Source organism: Pelobates fuscus, chromosome 2 (genome assembly GCF_036172605.1).
Source record: "Pelobates fuscus isolate aPelFus1 chromosome 2, aPelFus1.pri, whole genome shotgun sequence".
Lineage (NCBI taxonomy): Eukaryota > Metazoa > Chordata > Amphibia > Anura > Pelobatidae > Pelobates > Pelobates fuscus.
The window spans coordinates 165,373,587-165,392,218 of record NC_086318.1 but is presented as its reverse complement, the minus strand read 5'-3'; the positions used below and the strand labels follow the sequence as shown (position 1 = coordinate 165,392,218).

At 40.1% G+C, this 18,632-nt stretch overlaps 1 protein-coding gene across 2 annotated transcripts in view; it reads left to right on the top strand.

The window, feature by feature from the left end:
- Positions 1–8,617, top strand: part of CILK1 (ciliogenesis associated kinase 1) — a 31,486-nt gene extending 22,869 nt beyond the window's left edge. For both annotated transcript variants that reach the window (XM_063442921.1, XM_063442922.1), the window contains exons 11-14: positions 4,011–4,153; positions 4,738–4,869; positions 7,153–7,266; positions 8,371–8,617. In XM_063442921.1, coding sequence (XP_063298991.1) covers positions 4,011–4,153; positions 4,738–4,869; positions 7,153–7,266; positions 8,371–8,528 — 547 coding nt within the window. In that variant the 3' untranslated portion in view covers positions 8,529–8,617. The remainder of the gene's footprint in view (positions 1–4,010; positions 4,154–4,737; positions 4,870–7,152; positions 7,267–8,370) is intronic.
- The last annotated feature ends 10,015 nt before the right edge of the window (positions 8,618–18,632 follow it).

The window sequence follows — 18,632 nt, the reverse complement described above, 5'->3', positions numbered from 1 at the left end:
CAAAAGATCAAATTTTAATACTGCTGATTTTTATTTGTGTTGTAATTTTTATGTATTGATGTATCTATTATAAATATCCATATGGATTTATTACACTTGACACTTGTGCTACTCCACCTAGTTTTTGTCTTGTTTTTATTATGTTCAGGTAGTCACCCTTTTATTTAAGTTGTAGTTTAAAATGGCCATATCTCATTATTACATAATTATACATTTTTCTATGATTTTTGTGCCTTGTCTGTATAGTTTTTTGTTTTGTGTAGATATACATAGTGCGGGAGTAGCATCAGTTAGGAGAAGAGCCATTTGGCTTAAATCTTGGATGGCAGATACTGCCTTGTAATTCCCAGTTCTTTCAACATTTTCCATTTCTTCCATTAACCTTTTTTTTATCTAATGGGAAGTCAGGGGAGTAAACAGGGGAGTAGTCCAGAGCAGCAGTGTTTGAAAAGTGCTCACCTGAATTAGAGCCTGTTATACTAGGCTCTATGTGTCAACACCTATGTGTCTTTAAGGGAGGCACTACCCCTCTTTGATCAGGATGCAGGAAGCAGTGGAAGGTCCACACGTCTGGTATATATAAAATAACTATTTATTACAAAAAAATTAAATAAAAACCACAATGGGTAAATACCAATAATAGAATCAATGTGGGGGACTTCCAAGGTGCTCCGAGACGCATTTCGCCAGTAGGGCTTTCTCGATCGGATAAATCTGCTTCTTGAATGGGCGGTGCTTAAGTTAAAGCGCCACAGTGCCGACCGCGCCTGCTGACACAGGCCCACCGGGTGGCCCTTAGTGCATGGGCCCCCATAGTGTGCAAGCCCGCTGCCCACAACAATTTATTTTTGGATCGTCGACCCCTAAAGACCTTGTTGCGGGCAGAGGGCAAATGGGGCAGCTGCCTTGGGCCTCCCAGCAGTGACAGGGCCCGGGGCAGCTGCCCCATTTGCCCCGCGTTAAAGACGGCCCTGCCTATGAATGAACTCAGCCCTCTACCGTGCATGTGCAAGCTGAGTTGACTGACAGCTCAGCTCGCTTTTTATATTGCCCCCGGCCTACCGCAACCCTCCTCAGCCAAACTTTGTGTGTTTGCATAGAAACACTATATATAGAGATCTCTCTATATATCGTGTTTGTATACAAACACACAAATAGTAAAAAAAATTACAAACATACACACACTCTATCCACATCTATCCATCCATCCATTTTGATGGAGGGATTGATGGATAGAGAGGGATGGATGGATGGACCCTCTCTAATCTTAGTCAGCCGCCCACACTCTGCCAGCCAGCCGCCCGCCCACACTTTTTTGACTTGTCTCTGCTATTTGAGGAACAGTGGATACAACTATTTCGGGCATGTTTTCAGGATTTTTAGTGCCGAACAAGTAGAAGTAGTAATTTTTCTCTGAAGAGTTCCCTACTTTAACAAGCTTTCCAAATTTATGGTTGTTTATTTGTTTAAAAAAAAAAAAAATTTGAACACCCTGAAAAGTTACAGATCTCACAACTTGACTGAAAAGGATGCTGATTTTGATAACGCTCTTAGAAAGAACTGAACTTATGCAGGATTTTTGAGTTTGGCGTGAAGCAAAAAGATTTGAACACTTAACAGTTTCTTGCCCCTCACAGGGTCATTCAATGCCCCTGGCAGAGCCTTTTAATGTCCCTCAAACAGTCTTTCAATGCCCCTAACAGATTTCTATGTCCCTACCTAACAGAGCTTTCTATCTGACAATAAAAGAGCTTTAACTATCAGCTCCACTCTATCACTCCTCTAGCACTAGTGATAGAAAATGGCTGACGGCTGGGCGGGCTCTCTCACAGACGAGCTAAGTCTAAGTGGCTGGCTGATGGCAGGGCGGGCAGCCTCTGATGGCAAGGCGGGCTGACGTCAGGGAGGGCTTAAGATTGCGCTCCCGCGATCTCATATGAAATCGCAGTTGTGCGATCCCTGCTGTTTCCAACCTTTTGGGACCAGCAGGTAGCGGCGGCCGTGTTGGATGGGGCAAAGTGCTGCAGAACCCTTGCGATCTCTTATGAAATCGCGGTTGCGCGATCCCTGCTGTTTCCGACCTTCCAGGAACAGCAGGTAGTGGCGGCCATGTTCGATGTGGCAAAATGCAGCGGTACACCAATTGGGAAACGCTGCTCTAGGTCTTTCCAACCTCTCACTACTCCCACCACTTGTATTCAGTTTTAGCACATGTTTTTATGTTTGTTGTGTTGTTGGGTTATTAGGCTGTAAGTTGTATTAAGGACAATTAAGAGCTTCAAGCACAGGGAAGTGTGCAGTTTAGTTATAGGGTCCCCCCTTCGTGTTATATTAGAGGGTCGTTTCCTTTTGCCTAGGGGGGAGTTTCTTAACCTTCAGTAGTGCTACAATTCATCTTTATGTTACTTTTCTGAATAGATCCCCCCTCCCCACCCCCCTAAACCCCAAGAAGCCTCCACTCAGATTAAACAAATACAATAAACGTTGCTTATCTGCACTCCTCTGTTTGTGTTTTCATTTATGGTCTTCCTTCCAGCTGCTCGCCCGATTTTAGGCTACTGCATCCACGTTGCCAGTCAATATCCCCACCTTCCTCTCGCTACCTCTCACACTCTTGCAGCCACAAAATTGTCTCCCTCTTGCTCCGTCTTTTTTGCTTCCTACCTCTCACTTGCTCCAGGGTCCTACCTTCCTACTGGTCCTCGCAACCCCTCTCTCAAGCTCACGCCCTACGCGTGCGTGCACACCCTCACGTCATCACATCTCCTCCCAACGCCCCATACTACCAGAGTTGCTCCCACTTAATTGGCAGAAAAGGCAGCTGACACTCTTGAAATGTTTTATAAAGTGAAAACCTGGTCCTCAATGCACATCTTCAACAGACATTACAGGCTTGACATCTTGTCCTCACCTGAAGCTTCTTTTGACTGTACTAGAGCAGTATTTACCCACCATATTTGGATATGTCTCACTATATTGTGTACTGCCGCTTTACGACAGACAAAAACAAAATTTTACTTACATACATCTTTTCCTTAGTTTAAGCAGTAGTATAGTATCGCTCCCTATTTAAAGGGTTACTATAACCCTTTTGAGAGATTCCTATTGGGCACTCTGGAGAAGGTCCTCCCTTTCAATTTGTAGTAAAACCTGCAAAAGAAAAAAATAAATAGTTGCACTTACCTGGAAACCTTGGCCAGACAAAGCTCCCAGGTGTGATCTTTCTCACCCCTCCTTATGTCACTGGGACTGAGCATGGTCTAATTACCGGATTGTCCTTGAGAAACTTGTAATTGGACCATTTCCCCAGAATGTTCGTGTTCCGGGCCTACGAGGGTTGAACGGATATAGTCGGGAGGGAGTGCGGAGTGGGTCAGAAGGTAAAGATAGCTTTACCTTTCAGGTGCTCTGCCTGCAAGGGGAAGATTTCTACTTCTGCTGTCAGCGTGCAGTACGCACTCACAACAGATGTATTTTATGCACAGAATTTACATTCGGTATCCCGAAACAGAGTTCTGGACTGCTAATGTCAAGTTTGCCGGTAGTGCAACTAACCCCTAGCACATAATTTAAAATATCTCTATGTGCAGTGTTCAAAGCTAAAACCCTGAAACTATTGACTCCTACCACCGTGACCACTTCCTATCACTAAAGTGGTTGGAGTAACCCTTGTTTCTTTGTTTGGATAACTGGCCTCCAGCACTCTGGCAAGGGGTGCTATTAGGGGTGGTAGGTGGGAATAAGGGGAGGAGCTTGCCTAATCAGTTCATTAATTAACTATCTTAAGTATATTTTAACCCCTTAAGGACCAAACTTCTGGAATAAAAGGGAATCATGACGTGTCACACACGTCATGTGTCCTTAAGGGGTTAAACTACCTGTCTGGTATGGGGAAAACACTGTGTACTGCCACTAGAACAAAAGTTTAAAAAAATTTAGTGTTTACATTAAAAAAAAAAAAAAAAAAGATGCAATTTGCATTTCCTAAAATATCTTTTTGGTCTATGCAGTTTTGAAAGTATTGTGGATTTGAAACAGTCAGGTGGCGCAGCTGGTGCTACGCATACACCATTCTTTCGGCTGGACAGTGCAACATCCAGAAGAGCATCAGCAGCCAAGCAGCATTACTTGAAACACTCTAGGTATCTACCTGGTCAGTATAATAATGCTTCCAATAATTTTTAACTTTTTGTGTGTGTGTATAGACTTATAATTGTATTGCGGGACCCATTCATACATACAACATACAGAATCCAGCACACTCACTCAACTATAAACTAGCTTCAAAGCCCACAGGATTTAATGTGGACTTTGTTGTTGTGGCTTGTTTTTTTTTCTTTCTTTTGTTCCTACTGTCTATTCTGCCATGCATTAAAAGTACAAGCAGGGGGGAAATCCCTCTGTCGAAGTCAGTACTGCCATCTGCGAAAGGAATCCCTTGAGAGGTGGGATTAGGACTAGGATTATGGGTTAGATTGAGGTTATGTGTTTGATTAGGTGTATTATGATTCATGTGAAGTATTTTTGTACTCGAGAACAGCAGCAGAGTACAAATACGAAATGTTTGTAGTAGTGGGACACATGTGGTTTGAATTTCCCCAAAATACACTGTATGGGGAAAATAAAAACTAAAATGTTTAAATGAAAAGGAATGATTATATATCATATTTACATGGTGCTATGAATATATTCTTGCTTCTGGGACAGTGGTAAGCAGCTATCTTTGTCTGTTCGTAGGTCTCACCATCAAAAATGGTGCATTGGACATACCAAGTCAAGAAACTATAAGTTCCAACAGTCATTGGCCGAATGTTCGTCAGCCTCTCAAACCTCTTGGTTTGGTCTCAGGTGTGAGCAGCAAGATTTCTGGTGAGATATCTGGTATCATAACCCATGCAATTTTTAGAATTGCCTATTTTATTTTTAATGTCTTAATCATCAGCTTATTTGTTTTTAACAAAAAGCATTTTTTCTTTCCTTTTAGCTCCTGCAAGATTTGCTGTGCTCTATGCAGAGCAACATGACTTCCTGTTCCTAACACTGTCGTTCTTGCACACCACATGGGCTACTAGAGCAATCCAAAGTATTCATCCACAATGTGCAGTTTAGTTATAGAGGTCCACTAGTGCTGTTCAAATTTATTCAAAGAGCTTTCAAAGTACAGATGTTTTGGGACCCCCTGTCCCTTTATCAATGATAAATACCCTTGGTACTTTGAATGTTCTTTGATTAAATTTGGGCTGCACTCGTGGGCCCCTATAACTAAGCTGTGCTTTGTGGAAGAATACTTTGGATTTCTATGTTTTGCTTGCTGTTGGGGCTACAGCACCTTATACACAATAACTGCACTAGGTTTAACTATTTTGCCTTTTGGTATTGTGCTATACCACAGTCTTAGATCATATTTTTGGTCTACTAGAGCATGACTGTCTGGGTCTGGTTAAAAATGTAATCCAAGTTCGCTTGAAAAAGAGCAGGAAAGAATGCTTTATCCAAGTTTAGAGAAACCGGTTTTGTAATTTTCTGTCAATTTACATTTAACGTAATCTTGCCAATGTTGCATTTTATTTTTTTTTAAGCAGGTTTGTTAGTTCACTCTTCAATCCGTATATAGTGTGTGTATTCTACTAACTGTTTGCTCTGGTCATATACAAAGCAGAAGTTTTATACAGATTCAACTTACCTCTGACATGACTGGGTACCTGGTGCATCCATTTAAACAGATTGCTGCTCAGATTTTCTCACTTCTTAGCACTGTAACAATTCCATGTTATAACTTATTTACTGGGATTTTAGATCTTATTGATTTCTGTTGGGACATAACTTTTTGGCCAAATTTTTTTAAATTTAAAAAACATATTTACCAAAGATTACATACAGTTAGATCATGGAAAATATAATTTGACATTTGTTTGTTAATTTGCATTAGCTCAGTAGTGAGAATCTGTGCGTTAAAGGCAAACTATAGTTTTTCCTGGCACTGTAGCTTCCCCTTTTGTCAAGGGCCCCTCCCGCAGCACTGAAGGGGTTAATAACCACTTCAGTCACTTACCTGGGTCCAGCACCGATGTCCCTCGGCTCTGGCTCAGCTCTGCCCACGCTCCTCCCCGTGGCGGGGGAGACCTAATGCGCATGCATGGCTATGACCGCGGACGCATTAGGATCTCCCCATCGGAACGCGTTATTTAATGGGGGTTCTGGCGACGATGGAAGTCCTCATGCATAGCGTGAGGACGTCCAGCGTCGTCTAGACGACCAAAAGTTTTATAAAAACTTAAATAATTACCACTGCAGGGTTAAGGGTGATGGGAGTTGGCACCTTGATCACTTTACTGGGCTGAAGTGGTCTGGATGCCTACAGTGTCCCTTTAATTCATCTGCTTTGCTGTATGTTCAGAAATTGCATGCTCATCTCAGTTTTATTCTTCTGAATACCGTAAAATTACTTTTCTGAGAAAAGGTGTTGTTTACATTGAGCTGCAAAAACACCTCTAGAGGCTGTCACTCAGAGAGCCGATTGTGGTCCAGCACGCTCTGCATGATGACACTGAATGCTCCTCATAGAGTTGCTTTAGTATAATGCTGGTTAGCACGACATTAACACATTGGATTGGTTGAGATCATCAGATGCCTGTTGGCTAAGGGAGATTTTTTTTCAGGCCCCCCCACCCTTCTCAGTTTCAGACCAGTTCACTAATCAAACAGGGTATTATTGTGCAGTAGCAAAGTAGAGCATCCTGACACTGGAACATACCCTGCATGATTCACGCTGATCAGACTTTCCCTCTTCTCACCCTGTTAGTATGTTGCAAGGTGAAGAGATCTTCCAACTTTACATATTTAAATCTGTCAGGCATGCCCCACACACTCTTCCAGCATCCCGGGGGATAGAATGCAGATTGGTTAGATCTGAGCCCCCTCCCTCCCCCCCAAAAATGGCTATGGAAACCATAATTACAAGAAGCCAGTACGTTTTGGTAAAATCAGATTACCTGCTTTTTTCAGCCTGCAGAGTGAGACCGCTATTTCATTTAAAGCTAGTTTTTGAATGAGTTCATTGTCTCCAAGTGATGCATGTCCCTTTAACGTAAGAGTGTTCCTTTCCTTTATGATGGTTCATCAGAAAATACATTTAACTTTTCCGTCTTTCAGGGCATACTGGGAGCAGCGGATCAGCTGTTAATTATACCCCATCTTTTTTAAAAAAAGAAATGGGTTTTGCAAGTCAGAAGGTTCATTTAGCTCCACTTACAGATCCAGCTCCAAGTAAGTGGTTGTGTTCATTCTTTTAAAAAATAAATAAATAAAAAGACCATTATATTACTGTCATAATATAGTATTATAGTAAATATAGGGTTCAAATGTTTCACTCACCCACTAGTCATTGCCATGCCCCCCTCAATGATGTTGAAAGCAGCAGCTCTTTCCAAAGGACTTTACTATCTAACTAGCATATAAAGCTTTTGTAGAGATCTAATAGTCAACCCTGGTACACTAAAAACATGTTCTGCATGATCACATTTTTATCTAGTCTATTTGGTCTGATCTGATTTTAAATTATACACACAAAACTATATTATATACACACACACACACACACTTTTTTTCCTATATATGTATAATATATTATAACATGATTAAAGCATTTTATAATATTTTATATATATATTATTAGATTAGAAGTGTATTTTCAGATGTGTATATAATAATGAAATCATATATGTGCATTATATATGTATAATATATTCTAAAATGTTTGAATTATTTTATAATATATTATACATATATAATATATGTACAATATATTTGATTATTTTATTTTTTTCACTTTTAGGTGTTAGGGGGACTGCCTGACAGCTCACACAGTCCCCTGCAGTCAGCTCTATAGATTTCTATTGCGGCCATGTGATCATAGCGATCACATGGCCCTGTAGTTCCAGGGTGGCTGGAGCTGCTGCAGGGGGACTGCGGGGGTCTCAGGCAATCCCCCTCACCGGGATTGCCGGTCCAGGTAAGTGTTAGCACTCATGTTTGCCGCGGGCTTACTAGATATGTCCGCGGTCCTTAACGACTGTTTGATTTTTGTTGGTTATACTCATTCACAGGGTAATGCAACCTCCTACATGACTAAGGAAGGCATCTCGATACTTTGTTCGTAACCAGCATTCATTTTAGAAAATACAATAAAAAGTATGTCCTGTTAATTCCTTATTTCTATAAATGTTAGCTATTCCTTCCCACTTGTGAAATTTTTTTTTGCACTTCACAGGTTCTTTTTATGTCAGTTAAATAAAATGTATAAACTCTTACACAGAAAATACAATTATGCTGGTGTATGATCTAGCTTCTTACTGACCATTATTTTTCTAGATTATGGATCTCTGAAATCTGTTGGAGCATACTTGGGAAAGACTTCATTCACCTCTCCTTCCAAAACTACCACAGGCCTGTCACCCAGACCCCCACCTCCCATTCAGCCGATTCATGGGAGAACAGACTGGATTTCCAAATACGGGGGCCGGAGATAAGGGGCCTTGATGGCGTTTATATTTTGCACTCAACACCTGCTTTGGATTGGTAATCTGACATGGAAGTAACTACCTTCATATCCCTGTCCTTTTAACCCCTTAAGGACCAAACTTCTGGAATAAAAGGGAATCATGACATGTCACACATGTCATGTGTCCTTAAGGGGTTAAGCTGGAGGACGACAAGCAACTGGCTGAAATTTCAACATTTTCTTACAAAACTTATTTTGTCACCAAATGAAAGCCTTTTCTGATGGGCATAATTATAGATACATATTAGGTCTTTATTTTAGATTGATGCCATTTTATTACTACTGTATTTTGGTAACAATTTATACTAAGTTAGAATACTAACCAAGCAGGAAATTCACTAACTGGAGAGAAAACTAATGCCTGATCATTTTATGGAAGCTTATATTTGCTCTTTCCAAGGACCACAAGAGTCAGCTGAACAGCTGGAGAGACCATTACGATGCTCTCATAAGGAAGCCTTTATCTTTGCTTTTTGAATCTTTCCCAGACCTGATTTTTGTTATTGTTTGTTTTTTAGCATATCTGCAATGCATTGCTGAGCAATACTTTGCAGTACCTATCTTTACTGAAAAGGTTAATATTTTATGGTCCTCTGAATTCAATGGGATAATAACCAAATGTCCCGACAGGCAGTGAGTAATAAACTATATTTTATAAGACTCCTATGCCTTGTCTTAAAGGGTCTCTGTCACACCTAACACATCAGTCTTTTTTGCGTGTAAATAATTGAATACATAAGTAATACTTGCCAAATGGATAACACATATAGTAAACTATAATTGGCCCTATACTAGTCACAAGAGATTGCTGAAAAGAACTCCATTGGATGCCTGCTCATCACCTGGCATCTGCTCACATCTGTCCCAGAAAATTTAGCTTTCTGATGGGTCAGATAGAATGCTGAGAGAGACTTCTGCATGACTGCAGACTATCTCTGTGACAAGATTTCATGTAAATAGATTTGCAAATTAAAAAAATATGCACACTTGGTATCTTCCAGGTTAAAATACAGTTAGTTACTCATGACAGAGTCCCTTTTGTGTATTTTTTCCTATTTGAAAGATATGTTTAATTTTTTGTTTACTTTTTAGAACCTAGTACAACGCAATACAACCTCAAGTGCTTTATGTAATTGTGGCATTTAAAACTGCATTTTGCACATTCTCCACAATCATAGCTGACTGACAAAAGTGTGTCAAAAATAGCAGCGGGAACTGACTAGGATAGTTTTCATAAACTACTGTTATGGCCTAAATTTTAAAAGTCAGACTGTTATGATGATTTGATAATGATTTAGTGAATTGAACCGAAGGTGTGGATTATATGTACCCACAAAGCCCAGCATTTAGATAAAAAACTTAAAATAAGTGAAATGGTAGAAAACAGTGGTACTCGACCAGTTTAATTGATCTATATATGGGGCGAATAGTCTTTCTGGGCTTACACTGCTGCATAAACCCACCTCTGGTGTTTTTCACTCAGTCATTAGAGGGACATCTTTGGTTCCGTCCTGCAAAAATTACAGAACTGAAGTTCAAAGTCTCTATGCTCTGAACTCTCCATGTACAGATGCATTAACTTAATGCTTCTCTATCAGGAGATGCTGATCGGTCGCAGTGTGGCGATTGCCACGCATGCACACTAGCCTACAAATGCCTCTCTATGGGTTCATCAGGATTGATCTAAGCAAGCTGGGTAGGGGGCAAGGGTGGGGGGGTAGGATAACTGCACAGAGACCTGTGTGCTGGGGCAATAAAGATAAGTAAAATGTTTTGGGGGGGAGGATGGAGGTTTATTGCCTAAGACTTGTCCGATTGTTAGGTCAAATTTGGCTTAAGATATTTTCTATCATGCATATTGCAATAAGTATTGTGTGGTTTTGGATAGCATCTAAAACAAGTTTTAATCTATTTATAAATGTGAGGCTTAAGATTGAAGTTGTACTTTCACCTGAAGAAAAAAACATGTATATGTTTGCTAGGTGCCATAAAATAGTATGAATATGACAACGTTGGGGGCATTACCTGCTGCCTTTGGAAAATACAGGTTGTAGCCACCAGTGGTAAATACACACGGTTACTCTATTTAATTTATCCTTGACAGACACTATATATTTCAGGTGTGCCAACATATGTAAAGAATAATTTTTTTTTTTTTATAATAGTTGTTTAAAATACTTGTGTTACATGTATCAATAGGATTTTGAATGTTATTTTTTGTATTTTTATAAACCTCAATTATACCCATGCAAAACTATTCTAGTGAATAATAAATACGGTTAAATGACCCATTTTTTTCTTCTTTATTTTTGCACTGATAGACATGCAACAGTATGACATAGCAAGCTTATGCAAAAGCTAAAATGCAGTAGTGGTATCTTGTGGGTTACAGAAAGGAAAGTTGTGTTGTTTGTGTAATGATCATCTTACATACATTGATCAACAGTTGATGACTAATCCATTTTTATCTCCATAAAGTGTTATGTATACCCATCCAATATAATGTTTTGTCATATGTTTGTTTTGAATCACATTATTTTCTGTATGATCGGAGAAATTTGTAGACTTGCAAAGCACCAGTAAAGGAATTTGAGCCCTGTGAAATAAAATTGTTTAAATGCAGAACCTTACGGATAAATATAGAACTCAAAAGCTCCATTGTCACAATCCAACATCTAACTAAAAATAAGCTATGGATTGTGCTTTGGTCTTTTATTTTATTTTTTTCATTTGCACTACACTGCCTATACATAGTGTGTAAGTTTAAAGGGACACTATAGTCACCAGAGCAGCTACAGCTTATTGTATTTGTTCTGGTGAGTAGAATCATTCTGTTAAAGCTTTTAGCAGTAAACACTGTAGTTTCAGAGAAAAGGCAGTGTTTACATTACAGCCTAAGGATATCTCCACCGGCCACTCCTCAGATGGCTGCTGCAGGTGCTTCCTGGGACAGTGCTGTGCAATGTGCAGCACTAGCATTCAGTGTCTCCACCGTCTGCATGCAGACTTTGAACTTTCCTCCTAGAAATGCATTGATTCAATGCATCTCTGTGAGGAGTTGCTGATTGGCCAGGGCTGTGTTTGGCTTGTGCTGGCTCTGCTCCTGATCTGCCTCCTTGACGGTCTCAGCCAATTCAGTGCTTTTCTATGGGAAGGCATTGTGATTGGCTTTGATAAACACTTCTAAAATCAGCCAAGCAGGCAGCTGAGAGGCAGAGCCAGCAGCAGCAGGCTGGAATAAAGGTAAGATTTAGACGGATGAGAGGGGCTAGATAGTGTTTTTAACACTATAGGGTCAGAAACACAAATATGTATTCCTGACCCTAGTATTCCTTTAATTTACCCCATACAGGGCAGGATGCCAGTCTTTTTCACTAATGAAAGAATGCTTTTGCGTGCATAACATTTCTCTGGTGATGGTGCAGCTAGCCTGGTGCATCCTGAGTTGATGACTTTGCCCATGGCACGGAAGTGCTGCCCCCTCACCCCATTACCGCTGCTGCACTAGTTATACCAGTAAGTCCTTCCAGTATTATCCAGAATCTGTCTCAAACAAACAAGTGACGTTTCCACTTAAAGCAAATTTAGAATATCTCCGGAATCCACATATAGAAGAGAATGTAAATGATATAAAATATGAAGTATTGTTTGGTCTTTTGTATATTGAAATTGCAGTGTATGTTTACAATACATTACATGTGACTAGGTTTTGTTTATTCAGAATAAGTTAGAACACAGTGAAATCTTTTATAGAATTTCATCTATAAATATAAATGATATATTTTTGTTAGATACTACCTATTGAGAACTAGGTTATGCGCAGAGCCAAAGAAGTATGGCGGTACTGAGGATGGGCAGCTTAAAAAAAATGGACGATGCCGCTTTAATAAGTCTCTGATCCAACTTCCTATATCCCACATGTTATGAACACATGCTTCTGCCACGTATCATCCTTTCATCAAAATGAAAGGTAATGCCTACTGTGCTGTATGTTCAGCAGTCAAGATGACAAAACTTGACAATGGGTGGAGCTTAAAACAAAACTTTCAGTTGCCAATAAAATTTACCCACAATCCATCAGTAAAATCAGTCCCACAGAAGGGCAAACCGTCATGGGAAGATGAGAGCAAAACAGCTGCACCCAGATATTGAAGTCTGGCACAAGGAAAAAATAAAGTAAAAAAACAGTGACAAGGGAGGGTGTATAAACCATTAAGATACAGGAGGCATAAGGAAAGGAAAAGCCAAAAGGAGGAGAAAAAAAAAAAGACCCGGCCGATGTGTGAAAATCTATGATAAAGGATCCACAAAGTATTTCACTGGACAAAAACCTATTAGATACTCCTTTTTAATTGGTTGTTTCATAATTTTTTTGACAACCAAGGAATTAATTCTGATGTGATGAAGCGGCATTGAGATGACCAGCATTGACGGCTTTAAGTCTAGGGTAGTTTGTGTCCAACAGAACTGCAGTTTTAAACCTTGAAATATTGTCACAAACAAAACTAATTACACTATATAAAACTTTTTATAAATGTAGCTAGGCACTTGAGAACCTCCTACACCCCGTGAAAAAAAAAAAAAAGAATATATTGATTCCGTGAAAACTATTTTGCACATCTTCGTTTTGATTACATTTTTTAGACTTGTTTCCAATTCTAGGAGGCCTTATCTGTGAATTTTACAAAATGACAGGAGGCTTTGTATTTTGCATAATCTCTCTTTACTACTCCACACAGCAGCAAAGAAACACAAAGCGTTATCTGTCCAGTATATATAGTCTAATTCATAAGGGTGCTATAGAGAAGACTGTCCCTTCATTCCAATTGAAATGGACGCAAGGTTTGAATATTCAAATAAACAGCAATGACTGGGGATGAAGGCACAGGTGAGCACCTCTAGGAAAATATTTTTTTTTTTAAAAGAGTTACTAGATGGTACAATATTCCGGCTCGACTTAAAAAATACGGAGTGCTGGCTTCGGATGGTTGTTGGAGATGTGGAAAAAGAAAGGGATATCAGGTGTAGCGCTCTAATGGTAGTGGATATATAGAAATGATCAAAGGAAACCTTGCTGTACCTTGATAGGTCATATACACTTATGGGTAGTCTCAATATATTCAGGTCAACCTTAAACAAAAAACACAAATATACAGAACATAGTGTAACCTGTATACAGAGTGTAAATGAAAATAAATTGCGTTGATCACTAACTCACACTTTATAGAGCTATCACACTAGCTCAGGTATATACGCCTTAGGGTCCGTAGAGGCGACCCTCACCCTCCTTTAGGTCCAAGTTTTCTTCAGGTGCAGTGTCCTAGGTAATGGGTATAGGAGGGAACATATAGCGTAGTACAGTCTATGTATATAGGGGGTATAGTATGAGGTAATGTATATATACTCACAAACCCTGAGCCAATATATCGGCTCGCTTCATAAGGTGTATGTGGTTAAGGACCACATTCCTTCTTTGTAAAAGCAGGTAGGAATAAAAGCCGTAAGTGTGAAAAATATATATATGTAATTTATGTATAAAAAATAGTATACAAATAAAATAACACTAGTGGCTATAGTCCAAAAGGCAATTCTCTCTGCTCACTGTTCATCCAGGACGCGTTTCACCAAATTGGCTTCCTCAGCTGGAAAAATGTTCAGAAGACATTGTGGACTCCTTCCTGCTTATATACCTTTGTTGATTGTGGGCTTCAGGCTTGTATTTTTCGCAGGCAATCTCCATGGCACAGGACAGTTCTAAAATGGCCATATAAGTGGAACGCACCGTGGAACGCATGATGCTAATGGAGCCGAAACCGGAAGTGATCATACCCGGAAGCAGCCAAACGAAGAGGAGGCTTGAAACGCAGGGCATCTCCGTTCCCATGGAGATTGCCCGCGAAAAATACAAGCCTGAAGCCCACAATCAACAAAGGTATATAAGCAGGAAGGAGTCCACAATGTCTTCTGAACATTTTTCCAGCTGAGGAAGCCAATTTGGTGAAACGCGTCCTGGATGAACAGTGAGCAGACAGAATTGCCTTTTGGACTATAGCCACTAGTGTTATTTTATTTGTATACTATTTTTAAGTTACATGTTATACTATTTTTTATACATAATAAATTACATATATATATTTTTCACACTTACGGCTTTTATTCCTACCTGCTTTTACAAAGAAGGAATGTGGTCCTTAACCACATACACCTTATGAAGCGAGCCGATATATTGGCTCAGGGTTTGTGAGTATATATACATTACCTCCTACTATACCCCCTATATACATAGACTTTACTACGCTATATGTTCCCTCCTATACCCATTACCTAGGACACTGCACCTGAAGAAAACTTGGACCTAAAGGAGGGTGAGGGTCGCCTCTACGGACCCTAAGGCGTATATACCTGAGCTAGTGTGATAGCTCTATAAAGTGTGAGTTAGTGATCAACGCAATTTATTTTCATTTACACTCTGTATACAGGTTACACTATGTTCTGTATATTTGTGTTTTTTGTTTAAGGTTGACCTGAATATATTGAGACTACCCATAAGTGTATATGACCTATCAAGGTACAGCAAGGTTTCCTTTGGTCATTTCTATATATCCACTACCATTAGAGCGCTACACCTGATATCCCTTTCTTTTCCCACTATCTCTGATAGAAAGATAAGCACGGTGGTATAGCAGCTCACGAAAATATATATCTTTGGAACTATCCAGATTGTAAACCTATACACATAAGCGCTTGTACTTCCCATTCTGGTTGTTGGAGATGTGGTGAGAGGGGAGCGAATATGGAACACATATGGTGGGAGTGCAAAATTATTGGGAGCTATTGGCTACAGGTATTGTGTGTCATTTATAAAAAATTTCCAATGCTCGATCAATTATCCCCATCCAAGATTCTGTTGGGTTGGCCAGCTTCCTTTAAGGAGGATAACAAACAGATATTGTTGAGTTATTTATTGAATGAGGCAAATGCTCTGATCCCGCTGTTTTGGCTTAAATCTAGTATTCCGATTAAAGAACAATGGATTCTTAGAGTGGAAGCTTTAAGGGAATTCGAAGAAGTTCATTGGGCCACTCAGGGGAAGAAAGACCATTACGATAGGATATTGGAACCATGGCTAACGTACTGGGCAGAAACACCATAGTAAGACAATACCATAGTAAGACTACGTTAAGACATAATGAAGACAAGCTAACAGACCACTAATGATAGAGAAGTTTTGGCAGAACCTTCTTTTTTTTCTCTCTCTTTTTTTTTTTTTTTCTGTTTTTCTCTTTTCTTCTCCTTTTGGGATTATTCTAAGCAAATGATGATATGGGATCTTGATAATGTTATTTGGCAATGACATAAAGCGGTCCCAATATCTGACGCAAAAAAAAAAAAAAAGAAACACAAAGTACTAGCAGTCTCCCTGCTAGTGTAAAATCAAAGAAAAAAATAAAGTTAATGTTAATAATAAAAAAAATATATATGTGTGTATATATATGATATATAGACATATATTATATCTATATAATATATGTCTATATATCATATATAATATCATACTATGTGTATTTTTATATTAATATGTACATATATTAATATAAAAATACACTTATAATTAAATTACACACGTGTATATATATAATATATATAATAACTATATATATATATTATTATAAAATACAAATAATAAGTAAATGAAACATTTTTTTTTTAAAAATAATAATAAAAAATTATATATCTATATGAAATTTTATTCTAACTGTATTTTAACCCCTTAAGGACCGGCCTGTTTTTGCGATGTTTGTACGTTAAGGACCAGAGCAGTTTTTTTTTTTTTTTTTTTTAAATTCTTTATTTTTGAGTTCAGGTATGGAGCGTTACAATTTTCACACATGCTCATTATCTTCCTTACATTACAGTGGCAACCAATCACTGTGTACCTTTGCATTAACACATCGCGTTATTCTGATTTTACGAGCAATACAAGTGTGTAATCCACCCCTCCTCCTCTGCCATTCTCCCGTTGATCTGTTACTCCTAGGTGTGTACCCCGGTGGATTATCTATCGATGTGCTAATAAGCTACCTGGCGTGCCCATGTCCTGCGTTGTATTGTTAGAGATCTGGCTTTAGTGAGCATACGCCCAGGTATAACCTTGTTCATGAAGCCTACTACTGCTGTAGGTCCATTCTATCAACGTATGAGTAGGGGTCTGTTGATTTCACTTGATGCCCCTGTTACAAAGAGTGCGTCTTGCTTTTGGCCGTTTAGGCTGTCGCTCCAGACTGAACTTGATTTTAGGGTAATTAGGGAGGAGGGGGGGGGAGAGAGGGGGGGGGGGGGGAAAGGGGATCCCACCGGGTGCACCCGCCGCACTTATGAGACACTGTGTCGTCAAGCCTGTCTGGTGTGTCTCATGGTGTCTGTATCGTCCTATCTACATAGTCCTCCCATGGTTGCCACACTTTCGAGAAGGTGCCCATGGTGTTCCGTATTTGTGCTGTCAATTTGTCCATCAAACAGTTGTCTTTTATTTTGTGTATGACTTTGTGCATAGGAGGGGTGTCCGGGCTGAGCCACTGCTGGGTCAGCGCTCTTCTGGCTGCTAAGGTAATTTTATTGATTAGTTTCTGTTCTCTTGCCGTCAGGTTGTCTAGTGGTTTTGCTAGGAGATCGGTCCATGGGTCTTTGTGTATCGGTCGAGCTAGTACTGTCGTCAACAGTGTCTCAATGTCCGACCAGTATCTTACCACTTTGGGGCATGTCCACCACATGTGGATGTAGGATCCTCGCTCTCCACATCCCCTCCAACATGTGTCCGTGGTGGTTTTCCCCATTCTATATAATTTGGCTGGTGTAGTGTACCACCTCAGGAGGGTTTTGTAAGCCTGTTCCTGAAGTGTTACACATATGGACACCTTAGCTGCGGCTTCCCAGATGTCCCTCCAATCCTCCCCTTCCAATGTGTGTTGTAGGTCCTTTTCCCATTGGGTGATGTATGTAAGGGGCTCTGCGTCTCTTTCTGGGGCGCTGAGTTGTGCATATAGTGTGGTGATCAAGCCCTTGCGTGGTGATTCTGTGATGCATAATTTCTCATAGCTGGTCAGTGGGGCCCTAGCTGCCTTTCTTATTTCGGGGTGTTTTGCGAGATCGCGTAATTGGATGTACCTGAAGAGGTCTCTTGTTTGTAGTGGTGCATTTTGTTTGAGCTCCTCAAACGTTTTAAATGTGTCCCCATTGTATAAATGGTGGTACCTTTGTATGCCCGTATGTTCCAATCCTTTAAAGTCGCTTGCCCTCATGCCGGGTGGGAATGCTTTGTTTCTCAAGTAAGGGGTGAGGGGTGAGGGTGTTTTGGTCAGTGCGTATTTAAGGGCGGTGGCGTTCCATATTCTGATGGAATTGGTGATTGCTGGGCAGGTTGTGCGTATTGTTGGTCTGTCTGGTTTTGGGACCCAGATCCAGTATTGGGGGAGGTCCGATCCCATCATGAGTGATTCCAAGTCCGCCCATCTACGTGTCTCGGGGGGTGAATGCCACTCTATTATTTGGGCTAATTGTGCTGATAGATAGTATAAATGGAAGTTGGGCAGCCCCAATCCCCCCAGTCCTTTTGGTCTGTAGAGTGTACGTCTGGCTATTCTGTGTCTTTTGTGTGCCCAAACAAACTTATCTATTGTGGTTTGTAGGAGTTGAAGATCCCCTTTCGTGACTTTGATGGGCAGTGCCTGGAACAGGAATAACATCCTCGGCAAAACATTCATTTTGATAGCGTGAAGCCTACCGATCCAGGAGATCGGCTTTTCATGCCATTTTTCTAAGTCCTTGATTAGCGTTTTTATCATTGGCGTATAATTTTCCTGGTATAGTCGTGTGATGTCCGTCGTCAGTCGTACTCCTAAGTATTTTATGTGTTGTTGGTTTAGTTTGATATGTGTTGTCGTCCCTATCAGCGCCGCGTCCTCTGCCGTCAACCCCAGCGGCATAGCCTCTGACTTCTCTAGATTTATTTTATACCCCGATACCTGTGTGAAGTCCTCTAGTAGGTTAATCAGGCTTGGGAGGGAACTTTTCA